The 17967-nt window shown below is 36.6% G+C and overlaps 1 protein-coding gene across 2 annotated transcripts in view; it reads left to right on the forward strand.

Annotated features, from left to right (window-relative positions):
- fgf14 (fibroblast growth factor 14) overlaps positions 1-14013 on the forward strand; it is a 366219-nt gene extending 352206 nt beyond the window's left edge. For both annotated transcript variants that reach the window (XM_061970760.2, XM_061970761.2), the window contains exons 4-5: positions 8873-9071; positions 11774-14013. In XM_061970760.2, coding sequence (XP_061826744.2) covers positions 8873-9071; positions 11774-11922 — 348 coding nt within the window. In that variant the 3' untranslated portion in view covers positions 11923-14013. The remainder of the gene's footprint in view (positions 1-8872; positions 9072-11773) is intronic.
- The last annotated feature ends 3954 nt before the right edge of the window (positions 14014-17967 follow it).

Genomic DNA, 17967 nt, shown 5'->3' on the forward strand with positions numbered 1-17967 from the left:
ATATATATATATATATATATATATATATATATATATATATATATATATATATATATATATATATATATATATATATATATGAAATACTTGACTTGGTGAATTCTAGCTGTAAATATACTCCTCCCATTTTAGCCACACCCCCACCCCCTCCCCCCACCTCCCGAAATCGGAGGTCTCAAGGTTGGCAAGTATGTGCTAGTGTCATGTCTTTTGGATCATGTTTTGTTTAGTTTAGTTATGTTTGGTTTTTGGACTCTTTTTAGTTTCTGTTTACGCTCCATTGTTTCTGTTTCCATGACTACTCATTGGTTTCACCTGTCATGCATTTGGACTCGCGCACCGGACTCATTTGGACACACGCACCTGTTGTAATCAAGACACTATTATTTAAGCTTGTAGTTGCCTGGCAACATTAACTCTGTTTACTTCTGTACCCTTGCTACTTCTCATACTCACGCCTGTTCATAGTTATGCTTCATGCCATGCCACGTAAGTTTTGTTTGTTCATGTCACAGTTAACGAGTTTTGTTTCATGTTCATAGTTTCTGCCTTTGTGCTCGTTTTTGTTTTCATTAGCCAAGTTCGTACGTCCGCCTATGTGCGCGCATTTATTTTGTTAGTGTCAAAATAAATAATGTCTCTACCTTCAAGCCATGTCCGGTCCAGTTGTTTTGCATCTCGGGAAAGCCATCCGCGCAGTAATTTGCGCCGCCAAAGTCCACGTTTTGACAGCTAGCTAAAAAAAAAAAAAAAACGTATTAAAAACATACAGGATGTCGCTAAATAATTGATTAATACATAGCCGTCTAACTTACAATACAACACAATAAAGGAATGATTAAACAAAATAAATCTAAAAATAATGTCACGGCCCATGTGTGCGCTGCGCTGGGCGCACTTCCAGAAGCGAGCCAGGCGCGTGCCAGTCCGGCTGCAGCAAGCAGCTGCAATCAGTCACCGGCAATCAACACACCTGAAGCTGATGATGAAACCTGCCTTCATAAGCCAGCACAACCTGCTATCCAGCGCCAGAACGTAGTTTCCTGTTCAGTACACCTGCCTTCGTTCCCACGTCACGAGCTGTGTGTCTCGTCTCCCCGTATTCCCTCTGGTTCTCTAGCTGCTTCTTGGATCTCGACCTTCCGCCTGGACACGGACTCTGACGCCTTGCATTCGCCCCCGACCACCTGCCTGTCTCACGGACCTTCGAGCATGCTTTTCGGTATAGCTCGGTTGGTAGATTGGCCTTGCCAGCAACTTGGGGGTTCAAGGTTCGATCCCCATCCTAGTCACTACCGTTGTGTCCTTGGGCAAGACACTTTACCCACCTGCTCCCAGTGCCACCCACACTGGTTTAAATGTAACTTAGATATTGGGTTTCACTATGTAAAGCGCTTTGAGTCACAAGAGAAAAAGCGCTATATAAATATAATTCACTTCACACTTCACTTTTTCCCCCCGGGACTTCCGCCTCTCCCTCAAAAACTGTTAACTCACACACATAGTCGCACACATACACACAATTTTGGCTTAGTCACACTCCATACCCTTGTTTATCAATATTATTATTTCTTATTTATATATATTATTTCATATATATATATATATATATATATATATATATATATATATATATATATGTATATATATATATATATATATATATATATATATATATATATATATATATATATATATATATATATATATATATATATATATATATATATATAAATAGAGCTAATACGACGTCCCTCCTGTCCGTGCCGTCTCCTTCCTCCTGTACACCCATAACAAATGCATTACAAACAGGAAGTATCTTGCTAGCTAAAAAATAAAACACCAGGAAGTGGCTAAATAACTGATTAAAAACGAACAGTAAGTAGTTAAAAAACTGATTAGAAACAAACCTAAAGTAGTCCTCTAACTTCCAAACCAACTGGATAAAAAAAAAAAAAGATCAAAACAAACAAATCTAAAAAATAAAATAAAAAACACATAAAAACAGACAGGAAGTAGCTTACCGGCTAAAAAACTAACACACCAGGAAGTGACTAAATAACTGATTAAAAACGAACACTATGTAGTTAAAAAACTGATTAGAAACAAACGCAAAGTAGTCCTCTAACTTCCAAACAAACTGGATAAAAAAAAAAAAGGTCGAACCAAACAAAACTAAAAAAAACCCACATAAAAACAAACAGGAAATAGCTTGCTAGCTAAAAACAAACAAACAGGAAGTAGCTTGCTAGCTAAAAAATAATCACCAGGAAGTGGCTAAATAGCTGATTAAAAACAAACACTAAGTAGTTAAAAAAAACTGATTAGAAACAAATGCAAAGTAGTCCTCTAACTTCCAAACAAACTGGATTAAAAAAATTAAAAAAAAAAACAAACCCAACAATTCTAAAAAAAACAAAACACATAAAAACAAACAGGAAGTAGCTTGCTAGCTAAAAAAAAAACGAACAGGAAGTAGCTTGCTAGCTAAAAAATAAAACACCAGGAAGTGGCTAAATAGCTGATTAAAAACAAACACTAAGTAGTTAAAAAACTGATTAGAAACAAATGCAAAGTAGTCCTCCAACTTCCAAACAAACTGGATTAAAAAAAAAAAAAAAAAGATCAAACCAAACAATTCTAAAAAAAAAAAAACACATAAAAACAAACAGGAAGTAGCTTGCTAGCTTAATACAAACAAATCATAAGTTGCTTGACAAAAACAAAACACAGATAAGAAAAATAACAAACAGGAAATAGCTTGGTACCTTAAAAAACTAACAGGAAGTCGCTTTCTAGCTAAAAAAAACAAATGGGACTGAGCCTTTTAACCACCAAACAAATTGAATAATAACCAAATGAACAAACAGAAAGTATAGTACCGTATTTTTCGGACTATAAGTGGCAGTTTTTTTCATAGTTTGGCCGGGGGTGCGACTTATACTCAGGAGTGACTTATGTGTGAAATGATTAACACATTATAATATTATTTATCTCATTCACGTAAGAGACTAGACCAGGGGTCGGCAACCCGCGGCTCTAGAGCCGCATGCGGCTCTTTAGCGCCGCCCTAGTGGCTCCCTGGAACTTTTTCAAAGATGTATGAAAAATGGAAAAAGATGAGGGGAAAAAAATCTATTTTTTGTTTTAATATGGTTTCTGTAGGAGGCCAAACATGACACAAACCTCCCTAATTGTTATAAATCCCACTGTTTATATTAAACATGTTTCACTGATTCGAGTATTTGGCGAGCGCCGTTTTGTCCTACTAATTTTGGCGGTCCTTGAACTCACCTTAGTTTGTTTACATGTATAACTTGGACTTTCTAGGACGTGTTTTATGCCACTTCTTTTTCTGTCTCATTTTGTCCACCAAACTTTTAACGTTGTGCATGAATGTACAAAGGTGAGTTTTGTTGATGTTATTGACTTGTGTGTAGTGCTAATCAGACATATTTGGTCACTGCATGACTGCAAGCTAATCGATGCTAACATGCTATTTAGGCTAGCTATATGTACATATTGCATCATTATGCCTCGTTTGTAGCTATATTTGAGGTCATTTAGTTTCCTTTAAGTCCTTTTAATTCAATTTATATCTAATGACACACTATCTGTATGTAATATGGCTTTAATTTTTTTTGCGGCTCCAGACAGATTTGTTTTTGTATTTTTGGTCCAATATGGCTTTTTCAACATTTTGGGTTGCCGACCCCTGGACTAGACGTATAAGATTTCATGGGATTTAGCGATTAGGAGTGACAGATTGTTTGGTAAACGTATAGCATGTTCTATATGTTATAGTTATTTGAATGACTCTTACCATAATATGTTACGTTAACACAGGCCCGGCCCTAACCAATCTGGCGCCCTAGGCAAGATTTTAGGTGGCGCCCCCCCACATCGGCAGTGAAGTGTATATACTCACAAGAAACCGAATAGCTTTGTCTTTGACCTTTTTTTTTACTTAAAGAAAGCAAATTAACAATCAGAATAGTTAACAAGATAAAAAAAAATATGAATAAATAAATGAATGCAAAAAATAAAAAATGAATATATGAAATACAATATTTTTTACATACATATTGCTTAATTAACATTAATGATGTGCACTTTAACAACTAGGGTTACAACTATACCTAATATATAAAGGGGTGGAAAAGTGACTATTACCTGCAGGGCAAACATTAGCTAACCAGAAGGCAATAACAATGTAAACAAAAAACACCTGCTTAAAAGATCTAATACAAATGTCCCTGAGGAGGTGGGAGTACTGTAATTACCTAACGTTACATTATTATTTTCCATAACAATTTAGCCCCCTCCACAATATTAACCCGACGTTAAAACAGAACTAGCTATTTATTGATTAGCAATTGCCGAATCATGTACCATTAGCTTAATGCTAAAAAGCCAGGTTACTATCACATTCTGTGACAGACGTGAAGTGAAGTGAAGTGAATTACATTTATATAGCGCTTTTTCTCAAGTGACTCAAAGCGCTTTACATAGTGAAACCCAATATCTAAGTTACATTTTTAAACCAGTGTGGGTGGCACTGGGAGCAGGTGGGTAAAGTGTCTTGCCAAAGGACACAACGGCAGTGACTAGGATGGCGGAAGCGGGGATCGAACCTGCAACCCTCAAGTTGCTGGCACGGCCGCTCTACCAACCGAGCTATACCGCAGACAAATAATTTCATGTAGGCTAACGTTACCTACCTGCTACCTCTGTCTTTTCTCGTTTCTCCTCCTCTTCTTTTCTCTTTTTTCTTCCCTGGGCACCTGACACTTTTGGCCGTTTTGACATCTTGTGTTGATTTTTTGATGTGGTGACGTCCAAAAAGAGTCATGATACGGGAAGGGAGGGGGCGCACCGTGCGTGTAACAAATAATATTTCTATTATATAGGCTTTACTTTGCATTTTAATTAACGTGGGATTATTTTTTGTATTTAGAAATAATAGTACCAACTTTTTTTTTTTTTTCTCCAACATTTGTGGCACTGGCGTGGCGCCCCCTGATGGACAGCGCCCTTAGCATTTGCCTATACGGCCTATGCCACGGGCCGGCCCTGCGTTAACATACCAGTTGGTTATTTATGCCTCATATAACGTACACTTATTCAGCCTGTTATTTATTATAAATTGCCTTTCAAATGTCTATTCTTGCTGTTGGCTTTTATCAAATACATTTCCCCAAAAAATGCCACTTATAATCCGATGCGACTTATATATGTTTTTTTCCTTCTTTATTATGCATTTTCGGCCGGTGCGACTTATACTCCGGAGCGACTTATACTCCGAAAAATACGGTACATGGCTAGGGTGACCAGGTGTCCGGATTTAGGCCGGACAGTCCGGATTTTTAATGCCCTGTCCGGCGTCCGGCGCAGCGTCAAGCCGGACACGTATTTGTCCTCCTTTTTGAGGCACTAGGCTTGAAGAGCGGAGTTTTTTCATCTTTGCTGGGCTGCAGCGCCATAGCCAATCAAAGACCGTAAAAAATGCCCCCAACGCAGTAACGTATCAAATGATTGGCTAAGAGCTGTGTCGGATACAAATCTGCTTATCATTGGTTAAAAAAGTAAACAAGGGTCCGTGTGCTGCTGCGGCATGACATTGACAGAAAGTTAGCATCATGCCAAAACGCAAGACCTCGTTTAATTCTGAATGGATAAAAGAGAACGAATTTATAACGAAAAGCAGTCGAGACTCATTCAATGGCTTCTGCACACTTTGTCGATGTGATGTCGACGTAAGTAGCAGAGGTGGGACCAAGTCATTGTTTTGCAAGTCACAAGTAAGTCTCAAGTCTTTGCCCTCAAGTCCGAGTCAAGTCCCGAGTCAAGACAGGCAAGCCCCGAGTCAAGTCCAAAGTCAAGACTGGAAAGTCTCAAGTCAAGTCCTAAGTCCTGCATTTTGAGTTTCGAGTCCTTTCAAGTCCTTTTAACCACAGACTAATATATTAACACAGATTGTGTATGCTTTTCAAACGCTGTATTTATTTATTAAAACAAGTGCATTTTAAATTGCAGGAAAGAAAATTGTGCTGACATTGCACTTTATAATAGCACTATTAATCAGTCATTTTAAACATTAACTCATTCCTTTACAGAACAAACACATTAAAAAATAAAGTGCAAATGTACTTATTTGTACAAAAGTGTTAACATTGAAAAAACATGACATATACGTGAACATAACAAAAAAGTTGTACTTTTTATATGTCAGGGCCCTATGCTGCATTGCATTTGCAAAAGACCAAATTAGCCAAGAGTCTGTCAGTCATTTGTGCACGATGGGGGCGTAGTATTTATTTGACCTTTATTTTACTATTTATGTATTTTTTTAGGTGGCTAAAATACGCGGTGCTGCTGACCGCCGTCTAACGTTACGTGTGATATATTGACTAACGTAACCCTGCTTAAAAAAAATCACTGAACAAAAAGTATGAATAAGGTAGTGAACTGCAACAGATTCCCGTGTTTGCAATAACGTTATAACGTTAGCAGTGAGTTTACAGCCTCACTGATTTAACTACACAGCAAATAAAAGTCACGTTACTTAGCCAATAAACGTTATCTTACATTCAAAACTTACCGTTCTTTGTGCAACTTCAAATGCCGGACGAAGTTGGAAGTTGTTGCCTCTCCATCAGTAATTTTCGAACCGCATGTGTTGCATACTGCAAACCGTTTTGTGTTGACCACCTCGTAATTTTTATACCCAAACAAAATTATTTTAGGTATCATTTTTTGTTCACTGGCGTGTGGTTTGGACATGTCTTCTTCCTTGGTTGTCCTGCAATTTGATTGGATGAATGCTGTGTGATGAAAACAAAGTAGATCTAATTTGATTGGCTGTTGTACTGAGACCACACCAGCTGACACACGCAACGCTGATAAGACAAGTACACAATGAAAAATACGGAGCGCTCCCGAATAACTTTTTCATCTTTGGGTTTTGGGGAAAGTAGCAAGTCATGTCAAGTCATGTCAATTCAAAAGGCTCAAGTCCAAGTGAAGTCACAAGTCATTGATGTTAAAGTCTAAGTCGAGTTGCAAGTCTTTTTACATTTTGTCAAGTCGAGTCTAAAGTCATCAAATTCATGACTCGAGTCTGACTCGAGTCCAAGTCATGTGACTCGAGTCCACACCTCTGGTAAGTAGTCAGGGGAATGCTGCAATTGAACGGCATGCGGGTGCGCGGATAAACATAAAAGTAATAAACGTGCGGCAGGTACCTCTTCAATGAGGACATTTTTTCGTGAAGTTTCGTCGCCCCTGGATGACAAGATAACCGCTGCGGAGCTGTGCAAGGTGTACCATGCTGTAAAGCAGTGGTTCTCAAATGGGGGTACGCGTACCCCTGGGGGGTATGTAATGTAATGTAAGTTCATAAACTGAACATCAAATCAAGTAGGCTATTCCATTCATTACCATAAAGCCAGAGTTTCCCCCATGCCATGATGGTTTGACCCTCACTAAAATGTCTGTCAAAAAGAACTGTGAAAAGAAATGCAACAATGCAATATTCAGTCTTGACAGCTAGATTTTTTTGTAGACATGTTCCATAAATATTGATGTTAAAGATTTCTTTTTTTGTGAAGAAATGTTTAGAATTAAGTTGATGAATCCAGATGGGTCTCTATTACAATCCCCAAAGAGGGCACTTTAAGTTGATGATTACTTCTATTTATAATTGAATCACTTGTTTATTTTTCAACAAGTTTTTAGTTATTTTATATATTTTTTTCCAATTAGTTCAAGAAAGACCACTACAAATGAGCAATATTTTGCACTGTTATACAATTTAATAAATCAGAAACTGATGACATAGTGCTGTATTTTACTTCTTTATCTCTTTTTTTTCAACCAAAAATGCTTTGCTCTGATTAGGGGGTACTTGAATTAAAAAAATGTTCACAGGGGGTACATCACTGAAAAAAGGTTGAGAACCACTGCTGTAAAGCATCACCAGTCCTACAGAAGTTTAGACTGCGGCATGAAAGTGGACCGGGAGATTTTCAGTGACTAGCCCACAGCTAAAGGGATGCCCTGTGGCCGAACAAAAGCCAAGGCATTGTGCGAGAACGTCATCGCTCACTATTCGGTACAGGAACATACCGACTACATAAAAGAAAACAACCTACCCTTTTCCGTGGCAACCGACGCCTCAAATAAAGGAACAAACAAGTGTTTTTCCCATTGTGGTAAGGTATTTTCACTTTGATGAAGGCATCCAACATGTCCTGTTGGATTTTTATAGCGACAGCAACGAAACGTCAGAAGCCATAACAAACCAGCTGCTGGCAAAACTTGAGATGTGTGGCTTAGAGGTGAAAAACATGTCTGCATATGCAGCAGACAATGCCAGTGTCAATTGTGGCAAACATAACAGTGTGTATCAGAAGCTGAAACTGAGCCAAAAAGATGTGCTCCCTGCAAACTGTTTGGCCCATATTCTGCATAACGCAACCAGATATGGTATATATATTCATCTCAGTGGTCACTTTTTGAACACCACAATGTATTGAATAAATACAAATACTGTTAACAAACACTTGACTTTAATATTTTTTCCTATTCAGCCACACAAACATCATCTTTAAACCACTCAAAATTGTACTATAAATAAGGTATACCAGAGTCCTATGTACACTATAGTAATTTATTGATATGCCGCATAATGTCCTCCTTTTTGGTGTCATGGAAATGGTCACCCTATACATGGCTAACTCCCAAACCAAGAGGAAGTAGCTGGATAACTGAATACAAACACAGGAAATAACCTGCTCACACTCATGTCATCCATGGTTATTACCAGAAAAAATGTCAATTCTTAACAAGGTGTGTTTATGTGTCTTTGCAGGAGCTCTTTACGGCCGAGTGCAAATTCAAAGAGTCGGTGTTTGAGAACTACTACGTCATCTACTCGTCCATGTTGTACCGACAGCAGGAGTCGGGCCGGGCCTGGTTCCTGGGTCTCAACAAAGAGGGTCAAGCCATGAAGGGGAACCGAGTGAAGAAAACCAAACCAGCCGCTCACTTCCTGCCCAAGCCATTAGAAGGTACTCTAAAGCTAACACTTGGAGCAAGCATGAAAATAAGGTAACAGCTCTTAATTAAAATGTAATCACTGACTAAAATAAAGAGGGACTTACTTAAAGACGTGTCTCGCTATTAATACTGATACTGATAATCAAACAGTAAGTACACATCAAACAGGAAGTAGCCATTTAAAAAATAATTAACGTTAAGTTGAAGTACCAATGATAGTCACACAGACACTAGGTGTGGCGAAATTATTCTCTGCTTTTGACCCATCACCCTTGATCACCCCCTGGGAGGTGAGGGGAGCAGTGGGCAGCAGCGGTGGCTGCGCCCGGGAATCATTTGTTGGTGATTTAACCCCCAATTCCAACCCTTGATGCTGAGTGCCAAGCAGGGAGGTAATGGCTCCCATTTTTTATAGTCTTTGGTTTGAACTCACAAACCTACCCATCTCAGGGTACCAAACAAAGAGAAGGTAGCCTGCTAACGTCTGAACAAACATAAAGAAGCCATCTAACAATGTATGTTTAACAAACAGGAAGTAGTCTGCCCTCTAATCAATAAACAGGAAGTAATCTGCTAACTACCTCATAACCAGGACAAACTGGAAGTACGCAAAAGGAAGTAAAAACACCTAAATGAAAAAAGAAAAATTTCTGTATGAAAAGCACACAAATATTAAACAGCTTTTATTATATATATATGTATATATATATATATATATATATATATATATATATATATATATATATATATATATATATATATATATATATATATATATATCCATCCATCCATCCATCCATCTTCTTCCGCTTATCCGAGGTCGGGTCGCGGGGGCAGCAGCCTAAGCAGGGAAGCCCAGACTTCCCTCTCCCCAGCCACTTTGTCCAGCTTTTCCCGGGGGATCCCGAGGCGTTCCCAGGCCAGCCGGGAGACATAGTCTTCCCAACGTGTCCTGGGTCTTCCCCGTGGCCTCCTACCGTATATATATATATATATGTATATATATATATATATATATATATGTATGTGTGGGAAAAAAATCACAAGACTATTTCATCTCCACAGGCCTGTTTCATGAGGGGGGGTACCCTCAATCGTCAGGAGATTTTAATGGGAGCATTCGCATACCATGGTTTATATAGGGCACGGAGTGGGTGGGTACAGGCTGGCCTAGGGGCGTGGTGATTGGCTCATGTGTTACCTAGGAGGTGTTTCCGTCTATGGCGGCATGTTGTTACAATTTCGCTGCGCTTGTTGAGGGATGACAGGTCTGGACGGTAAATAATAAACAGTTTCTCTTTCAAGCATAGGTTGCATCTTTTATTACCACTATTGTAAGGTGTGCTGGATGCAAGAATTTGCCATGTTATTGAATATTCAACATTATTGTCTTTGAGGTCCCAAATGTGTTTGCTGAGTTCTGTGGTATTCCGCAGGTTTTGGTTCCTGAAAGAAGCCTTGTGATTGTTCCATCTGGTTTTAAACTCTCCCTCGGTTAATCCTACATATGTGTCGGATGTGTTAATGTCCTTGCGTGTTACCTTAGATTTGTAGACAACTGATGTTTGTAAGCACCCCCCGTTGAGAGGGCAATCAGGTTTCTTGCGGCAGTTGCAGCCTTTGTTGGTTTTGGGGTCGCTCTGTCTGGAGGCCGACGGCTCATTTGCAATTGTTTTGTTGTGGTTTGAGATAATTTGTCGTATATTGTTCATACAGCTGTACCTCAATTTAATGTTGTTCTTGTTGAATACTTTTCTTAGGCTGTTGCCTTTGGGAAAGTGTTTGTCAATCAGAGTGAGGAATTTGTGGCCAATGTTAGTTGGGACGTTTTTGCTGTATGGGGGGTTGTACCAGATGATGTTGTTTCGTTTTCTGTTCTTTTTTGGTTGGTTTCCTGGCGTGGGTTCATAGGTGAGGGTGAAGTTGTATCCGCTTTCATCAAGGGCTTTTTGGTACGGGGGGGGTTGCTTGGTCAAATTCAGCTTTGCTAGATGACAGCATCGATAGCCTTTTATTAATTCCGGTAGGTATTCTTTTCGTGGTGGTGGGTGGGTGGTTGCTGTCATGGTGCACGTATTGGAGTGTTGTGTTGGATTTCGTGAATGGTTGGTAGCTGTTATTTCTCAGGTTGAAAGTGACGTCAAGGAAGTTGACGGTTTGCTTGTTGGCTTCAATCGTGATCCGTAGGCCGTTCTCTTTGAAAATTTGGCATATGCACTTCTTGGTATTCTCGCTGCTCCTTGGCGAGGCGCGACACACTGCCATATATATATATATATATATATATATATATATATATATATATATATATATATATATATATACATATATATATATATATATATATATGTATATATATATATATATATATATATATACATATATATATATATATATGTATATATGAAATACTTCACTTGGTGAATTCACTTGGTGAATTCCAGCTGTCAATATACTCCTCCCCTCTTAAACACGCCCCTAACCACGCCCCGACCCACCCCTGACCACGCCCCCCCCCACCCCCCACCTCCCGAAATCGGAGGTTTCAAGGTTGGCAAGTATGCCAATATGGCTCTTTCAACATTTTGGGTTGCCGACCCCTGGTCTAAGTCTAAGTCTAGAACCCTAAACATTTTCAGGTAGATTTTTTTTAAACGCAGTTGCCGCTTCGATCGGCGATTGCTGATGTCTCGCTCCCCTTCTGTGTCCGCAGTCGCCATGTACCGAGAGCCATCGCTGCACGACGTGGGGGAGACGGTGCCCAAGGCGGCGGCGGCGGTCCCGCCCAGTAAAAGCACAAGCGAGCCGGTGGTGATGAACGGAGGTAAACCCGTCAGCAAGCCCGACAAACCCGCCACATAGCCACACCCCTCCTACCTCGACTGTGTGCGCCGTGGCGCGCGGGTTTGGGGCGAGGCTAAGGTGATGACGGAGGCGGGGCCTTTTTCAAACCCCCCTCCCACCGCCCCCTTCCCTCCTCTCTCTCGTCTCCATGGGCGGATCCATCTCTTCTCTCGCTCCTCTCCTCTTCCGCCTCGTCCTCCCCGCTTTTTTTTTTTTTTTCTTTCCCCCAGCTGTCTTGGTGGAGGGATTCTGAGCTGGGGGGGATGGAAGGAGGGTTCTCCAGCGTAGGATAACGGACCTCTCTGATCCTGGAATGCCTTTAAAAAACAAAAACAAACAAACAAACAAAAAAAAGTCCCTCTGGAACTGGTGTGAATGTGTCTTTTACAGCCACTTTGCTTGCTGGGGGTGCTTTGGAAAAAAAAAAAAGAACTAAAAAAAAACAACGACCCGTCTTTCCTTTTCTTTGACGTGCACCTGCAGATCTATTTTCTATACCACGCTTCACCAGCTCTGTCCTGGGAGAGCGGCTGTATAGATAGAGTAAATACTCGGACCACGGTCCTCTATTTTTTATTATGCGTATGCTCCCCTCCTTTTTCTCCTCCTCTTTCTCTTTTCTAGATTCCTTTTCGTCAGTTAAACACACACACACACACACACACAGACACACACAGCTCGGAGGCTGCAATCTTCACATTGATGAAGTGCTAATTACCGCCACTGCAACAATCAGTGCAAGGGGACGTGGGCGGTGGACAAAATGGTGGATACATATCACATAAAGCAAGCAAGCGAAGCATAGAAGCCTGAAATCTATTTTTCTTGACGCTTATATCCTAGAGTGTGGGTTCTAGGAGTATCTCTAGGCCTTGTGGGCCTCTGTTTGACTTCTAAGAGACTTCAGTCCGTGCGACTGCGACGACCGGCTGAAACCTTCACACCCGCAAACGAAAAAGCATGGGTTCCTCTGGTGTTCTCCGTCTCTTGCAGCGACGACTCCCTGTATATTGTAACATTTTTACTGTATGATTAAAAAAAAAAAAGCTATGATAGGGAGCGGGGAATGACTCTTCATAAAAACTTTTTAAAGGATTATTTATCCAAGCAAGAGGATGCGTCTCCTAGCTCAGCATGCAGAGTCCAGTACCGATCATTCTGGCCTATCACGTGCCTGTTTTCAACCTCGATAGTTTTGTTTTTGTTCCCGGCATGCAAAAACCGGTTACCAGTCCCCTACTGGGCCAAGAAGGTGCCTCGCCCTCCCCTTAAACCCGCCCATTCATTTAGAGGACACGTAGCATTCGTTAGCATAGCGAGAAACAACACCCTGCTCACTCAAAAATGACCAAAGGCTTTTTTTTTTCTTTACCGCCCTTCAACAGGTTGTTATACTACGAAAAAAAGTAGTAATACCCCCCCCCCACCCCACCAAAGTTGTGAGAATAAAGTCCTTAACCGAACGGGAGAACGAAAAAAAAAATGTTCAAGAAAAAAGTAAAAAACAAAAAAAGTTGTAATGTTGCAGGAAAAAGTTGTAATCTGACGAAAACGTTGTAATTATACAAAAAAGTAATAATGTTTCTTAAAAAGTAAGTTTATAGTCCTTTATCATTGGAATTTTTTATTTTTTTTTAATGTCCCACTGTTAGAAAAGAAACAATTATGTTATAAGAAAAAGTCGGAAACTTGCGAAAATGTCATAGCGTTAGTAGTTGTAATTATACAAAAAAGTAATAATATTTCTTAAAAAGTAAGTTTATAGTCTTTTTGTCATTGTAAAGTTGTTTTTTTTTTTTTTAAATGTCGCACTCTTAGGAAAGACACAATTATGTTACAAGAAAAAGTCGGAAACTTGCGAAAATGTCATAGCGTGAGTAGTTGTAATTATACAAAAAAGTAATGTTTCTTAAAAATTAAGTTTATAGTCCTTTATCATTGGAATTTATTTTTATTTTTTAATGTACCACTCTTAGGAAAGACACAATTATGTTACAAGAAATAGTCGGAAACTTGCGAAAATGTCATAGCGTGAGTAGTTGTAATTATACAAAAAAGTAATAATGTTTCTTAAAAAGTAAGTTTATAGTCCTTTATCATTGGATTTTTTTAATTTTTTTTTAATGTCCCACTCTTAGGAAAGACACAATTATGTTACAAGAAAAAGTCGGAAACTTGCGAAAATGTCATAGCGTTAGTAGTTGTAATTATACAAAAAAGTAATAATATTTCTTAAAAAGTAAGTTTATAGTCCTTTATCATTGGAAAGTTTTTTTTTGTTTTTTTTTAATGTCGCACTCTTAGGAAAGAAACAATTATGTGACAAGAAAAAGTCGGAATCTTGCGAAAATGTCATAGCATGAGTAGTTGTAATTATACAAAAAAGTAATATTTCTTAAAAAGTAAGTTTATAGTCCTTTTGTCATTGTAAAATTTTTTTGGTTTTTTAAAATGTCGCACTCTTAGGAAAGAAACAATTATGTGACAAGAAAAAGTCGGAATCTTGCGAAAATGTCATAACGTGTGTAGTTGTAATTATACAAAAAATTTATAATATTATTAAAAGAGTAAGTTTATAGTCCTTTATCACTGGAAAGTTTTAAAAAAATTTTTTTAATGTCGAACTCTTAGGAAAGACTGAATTATGTTACAAGAAAAAGTCGGAAACTTGCGAAAATGTCATAGCGTTAGTAGTTGTAATTATACAAAAAAGTAATAATATTTCTTAAAAAGTACATTTATAGCCGTTTATCATTGTAAAGTTTTTGGGGTTTTTCAAAATGTCGCACTCTTAGGAAAGAAACAATTATGTGCCAAGAAAAAGTCGGAATCTTGCGAAAATGTCATAGCGTGAGTAGTTGTAATTATACAAAAAATGTATAATATTTCTTAAAGGACTATAAACTTACTTTTTATCATTGGAAAGTGTTTTTGTTTTTTTAAATGTTGCAGTCTTAGGAAAGAAACAATTATGTTACAAGAAAAATTCGGAATCTTGCGAAAATGTCATAGCGTGAGTAGTTGTAATTATACAAAAAAGTACTAATATTTTTTTAAAAAGTAAGTTTGGAGTCCTTTATCATTGGAAAGTTTTTTTTTTTTTTTTTTAATGTCGCACTCTTAGGAAAGAAACAATTATGTGACAAGAAAAAGTCGGAATCTTGCGAAAATGTCATGGCGTGAGTAGTTGTAATTATACAAAACATTTATAATATTTCTTAAAAAGTAAGTTTATAGTCCTTTATCATTGGAAAGATTTTTTATTTTTTTAAATGTCGCACTCTTAGGAAAGACACAATTATGTTACAAGAAAAAGTCGTAAACTTGCGAAAATGTCATAGCATTAGTAGTTGTAATCATACAAAAAAGTAATAATATTTCTTAAAAAGTAAGTTTATCGTCCTTTTGTCATTGTAAAGTTTTTTGGGTTTTTCAAAATGTCGCACTCTTAGGAAAGAAACAATTATGTGACAAGAAAAAGTCGGAAACTTGCGAAAATGTCATAGCGTGAGTAGTTGTAATTATACAAAAAAGTAATGTTTCTTAAAAATTAAGTTTATAGTCCTTTATCATTGGAGATTTTTTTTTTTTTTTAATGTCCCACTCTTAGGAAAGACACAATTATGTTACAAGAAAAAGTCGGAAACTTGCGAAAATGTCATAGCGTGAGTAGTTGTAATTATACAAAAAAGTAATGTTTCTTAAAAATTAAGTTTATAGTCCTTTATCATTGGAATTTATTTTTATTTTTTAATGTCCCACTCTTAGGAAAGACATAATTATGTTACAAGAAATAGTCGGAAACTTGCGAAAATGTCATAGCGTGAGTAGTTGTAATTATACAAAAAAGTAATAATGTTTCTTAAAAAGTAAGTTTATAGTCCTTTATCATTGGATTCTTTTTTTTTTTTTTTTTTTTTTTTTTTAATGTCCCACTCTTAGGAAAGACACAATTATGTTACAAGAAAAAGTCGGAAACTTGCGAAAATGTCATAGCGTTAGTAGTTGTAATTATACAAAAAAGTTATAATATTTCTTAAAAAGTAAGTTTATAGTCCTTTTGTCATTGTAAAGTTTCTTGGGTTTTTTAAAATGTCGCACTCTTAGGAAAGAAACAATTATGTGACAAGAAAAAGTCGGAATCTTGCGAAAATGTCGTAATGTGAGTAGTTGTAATTATACAAAAAAGTAATAATTTAAAAAAAAAAGTAAGTTTGGAGTCTTTTATCATTGGAAAGTTTTTTTATTTTATTTTTTTTTTATTTTATTTTTTTTAATGTCGCACTCTTAGGAAAGAAACAATTATGTGCCAAGAAAAAGTCGGAATCTTGCGAAAATGTCATGGCGTGAGTAGTTGTAATTATACAAAACATTTATAATATTTCTTAAAGGACTATAAACTTACTTTTTATCATTGGAAAGTTTTTTTGTTTTTTTTAAATGTTGCACTCTTAGGAAAGAAACAATTATGTTACAAGAAAAATTCGGAATCTTGCGAAAATGTCATAGCATGAGTAGTTGTAATTATACGAAAAATGTAAAATATTTCTTAAAAAGTAAGTTTATAGTCCTTTATCATTGGAAAGATTTTTTTTTTTTTTAAATGTCACACTTTTAGGAAAGAAACAATTATGTTACAAGAAAAAGTCGGAAACTTGCGAAAATGTCATAGCGTTAGTAGTTGTAATTATACAAAAAAGTAATAATATTTCTTAAAAAGTAAGTTTATAGTCCTTTATCATTGTAAAGTTTTTTGGGTTTTTCAAAATGTCGCACTCTTAAGAAAGAAACAATTATGTGACAAGAAAAAGTCGGAATCTTGCGAAAATGTCATGGTGTGAGTAGTTTTAATTATACAAAACATTTATAATATTTCTTAAAGGACTATAAACTTACTTTTTATCATTGGAAAGTTTTTTGGTTGTTTTTAAATGTCGCACTCTTAGGAAAGACACAATTATGTTACAAGAAAAAGTCAAAATCTTGCGAAAATGTCGTAGCATGAGTAGTTGTAATTATACAAAAAAATTATAATATTTCTTAAAAAGTAAGTTTATAGTCCTTTATAATTGGAAAGTTTTTTTGTTTTTTTTTAAATGTCGCACTCTTGGGAAAGAAACAATTATGTTACAAGAAAAATTCGGAATCTTGCGAAAATGTCATAGCATGAGTAGTTGTAATTATACAAAAAAGTAATATTTCTTAAAAAGTAAGTTTATAGTCCTTTATCATTGTAAAGTTTTTTGGGTTTTTTAAAATGTCGCACTCTTAGGAAAGAAACAATTATGTGACAAGAAAAAGTCGGAATCTTGCGAAAATGTCATGGTGTGAGTAGTTTTAATTATACAAAACATTTATAATATTTCTTAAAGGACTATAAACTTACTTTTTATCATTCGAAAGTTTTTTTGTTTTTTTTAAATGTCGCACTCTTAGGAAAGAAACAATTATGTTACAAGAAAAAGTTATAATCTTGCGAAAATGTCGTAGCGTGAGTAGTTGTAATTATACAAAAAATGTATAATATTATTAAAAAAGTAAGTTTATAGTCCTTTATCATTGGAAAGTTAAAAAAAAAAAAATGTAATGTCGAACTCTTAGGAAAGAAACAATTATGTTACAAGAAAAAGTCGGAAACTTGCGAAAATGTCATAGCGTTAGTAGTTGTAATTATACAAAAAAGTAATAATATTTCTTAAAAAGTAAGTTTATAGTCCTTTATCATTGTAAAGTTTTTTGGGTTTTTCAAAATGTCGCACTCTTAGGAAAGACACAATTATGTTACAAGAAAAAGTCGGAATCTTGCAAAAATGTCATGGCGTGAGTAGTTTTAATTACACAAAACATTTATAATATTTCTTAAAGGACTATAAACTTACTTTTTATCATTGGAAAGTTTTTTGGTTGTTTTTAAATGTCGCACTCTTAGGAAAGAAACAATTATGTTACAAGAAAAATTCGGAATCTTGCGAAAATGTCATAGCATGAGTAGTTGTAATTATACAAAAAAGTAATATTTCTTAAAAAGTAAGTTTATAGTCCTTTATCATTGTAAAGTTTTTT

The sequence above is a fragment of the Nerophis lumbriciformis genome, linkage group LG13 (assembly GCF_033978685.3).
Source record: "Nerophis lumbriciformis linkage group LG13, RoL_Nlum_v2.1, whole genome shotgun sequence".
Lineage (NCBI taxonomy): Eukaryota > Metazoa > Chordata > Actinopteri > Syngnathiformes > Syngnathidae > Nerophis > Nerophis lumbriciformis.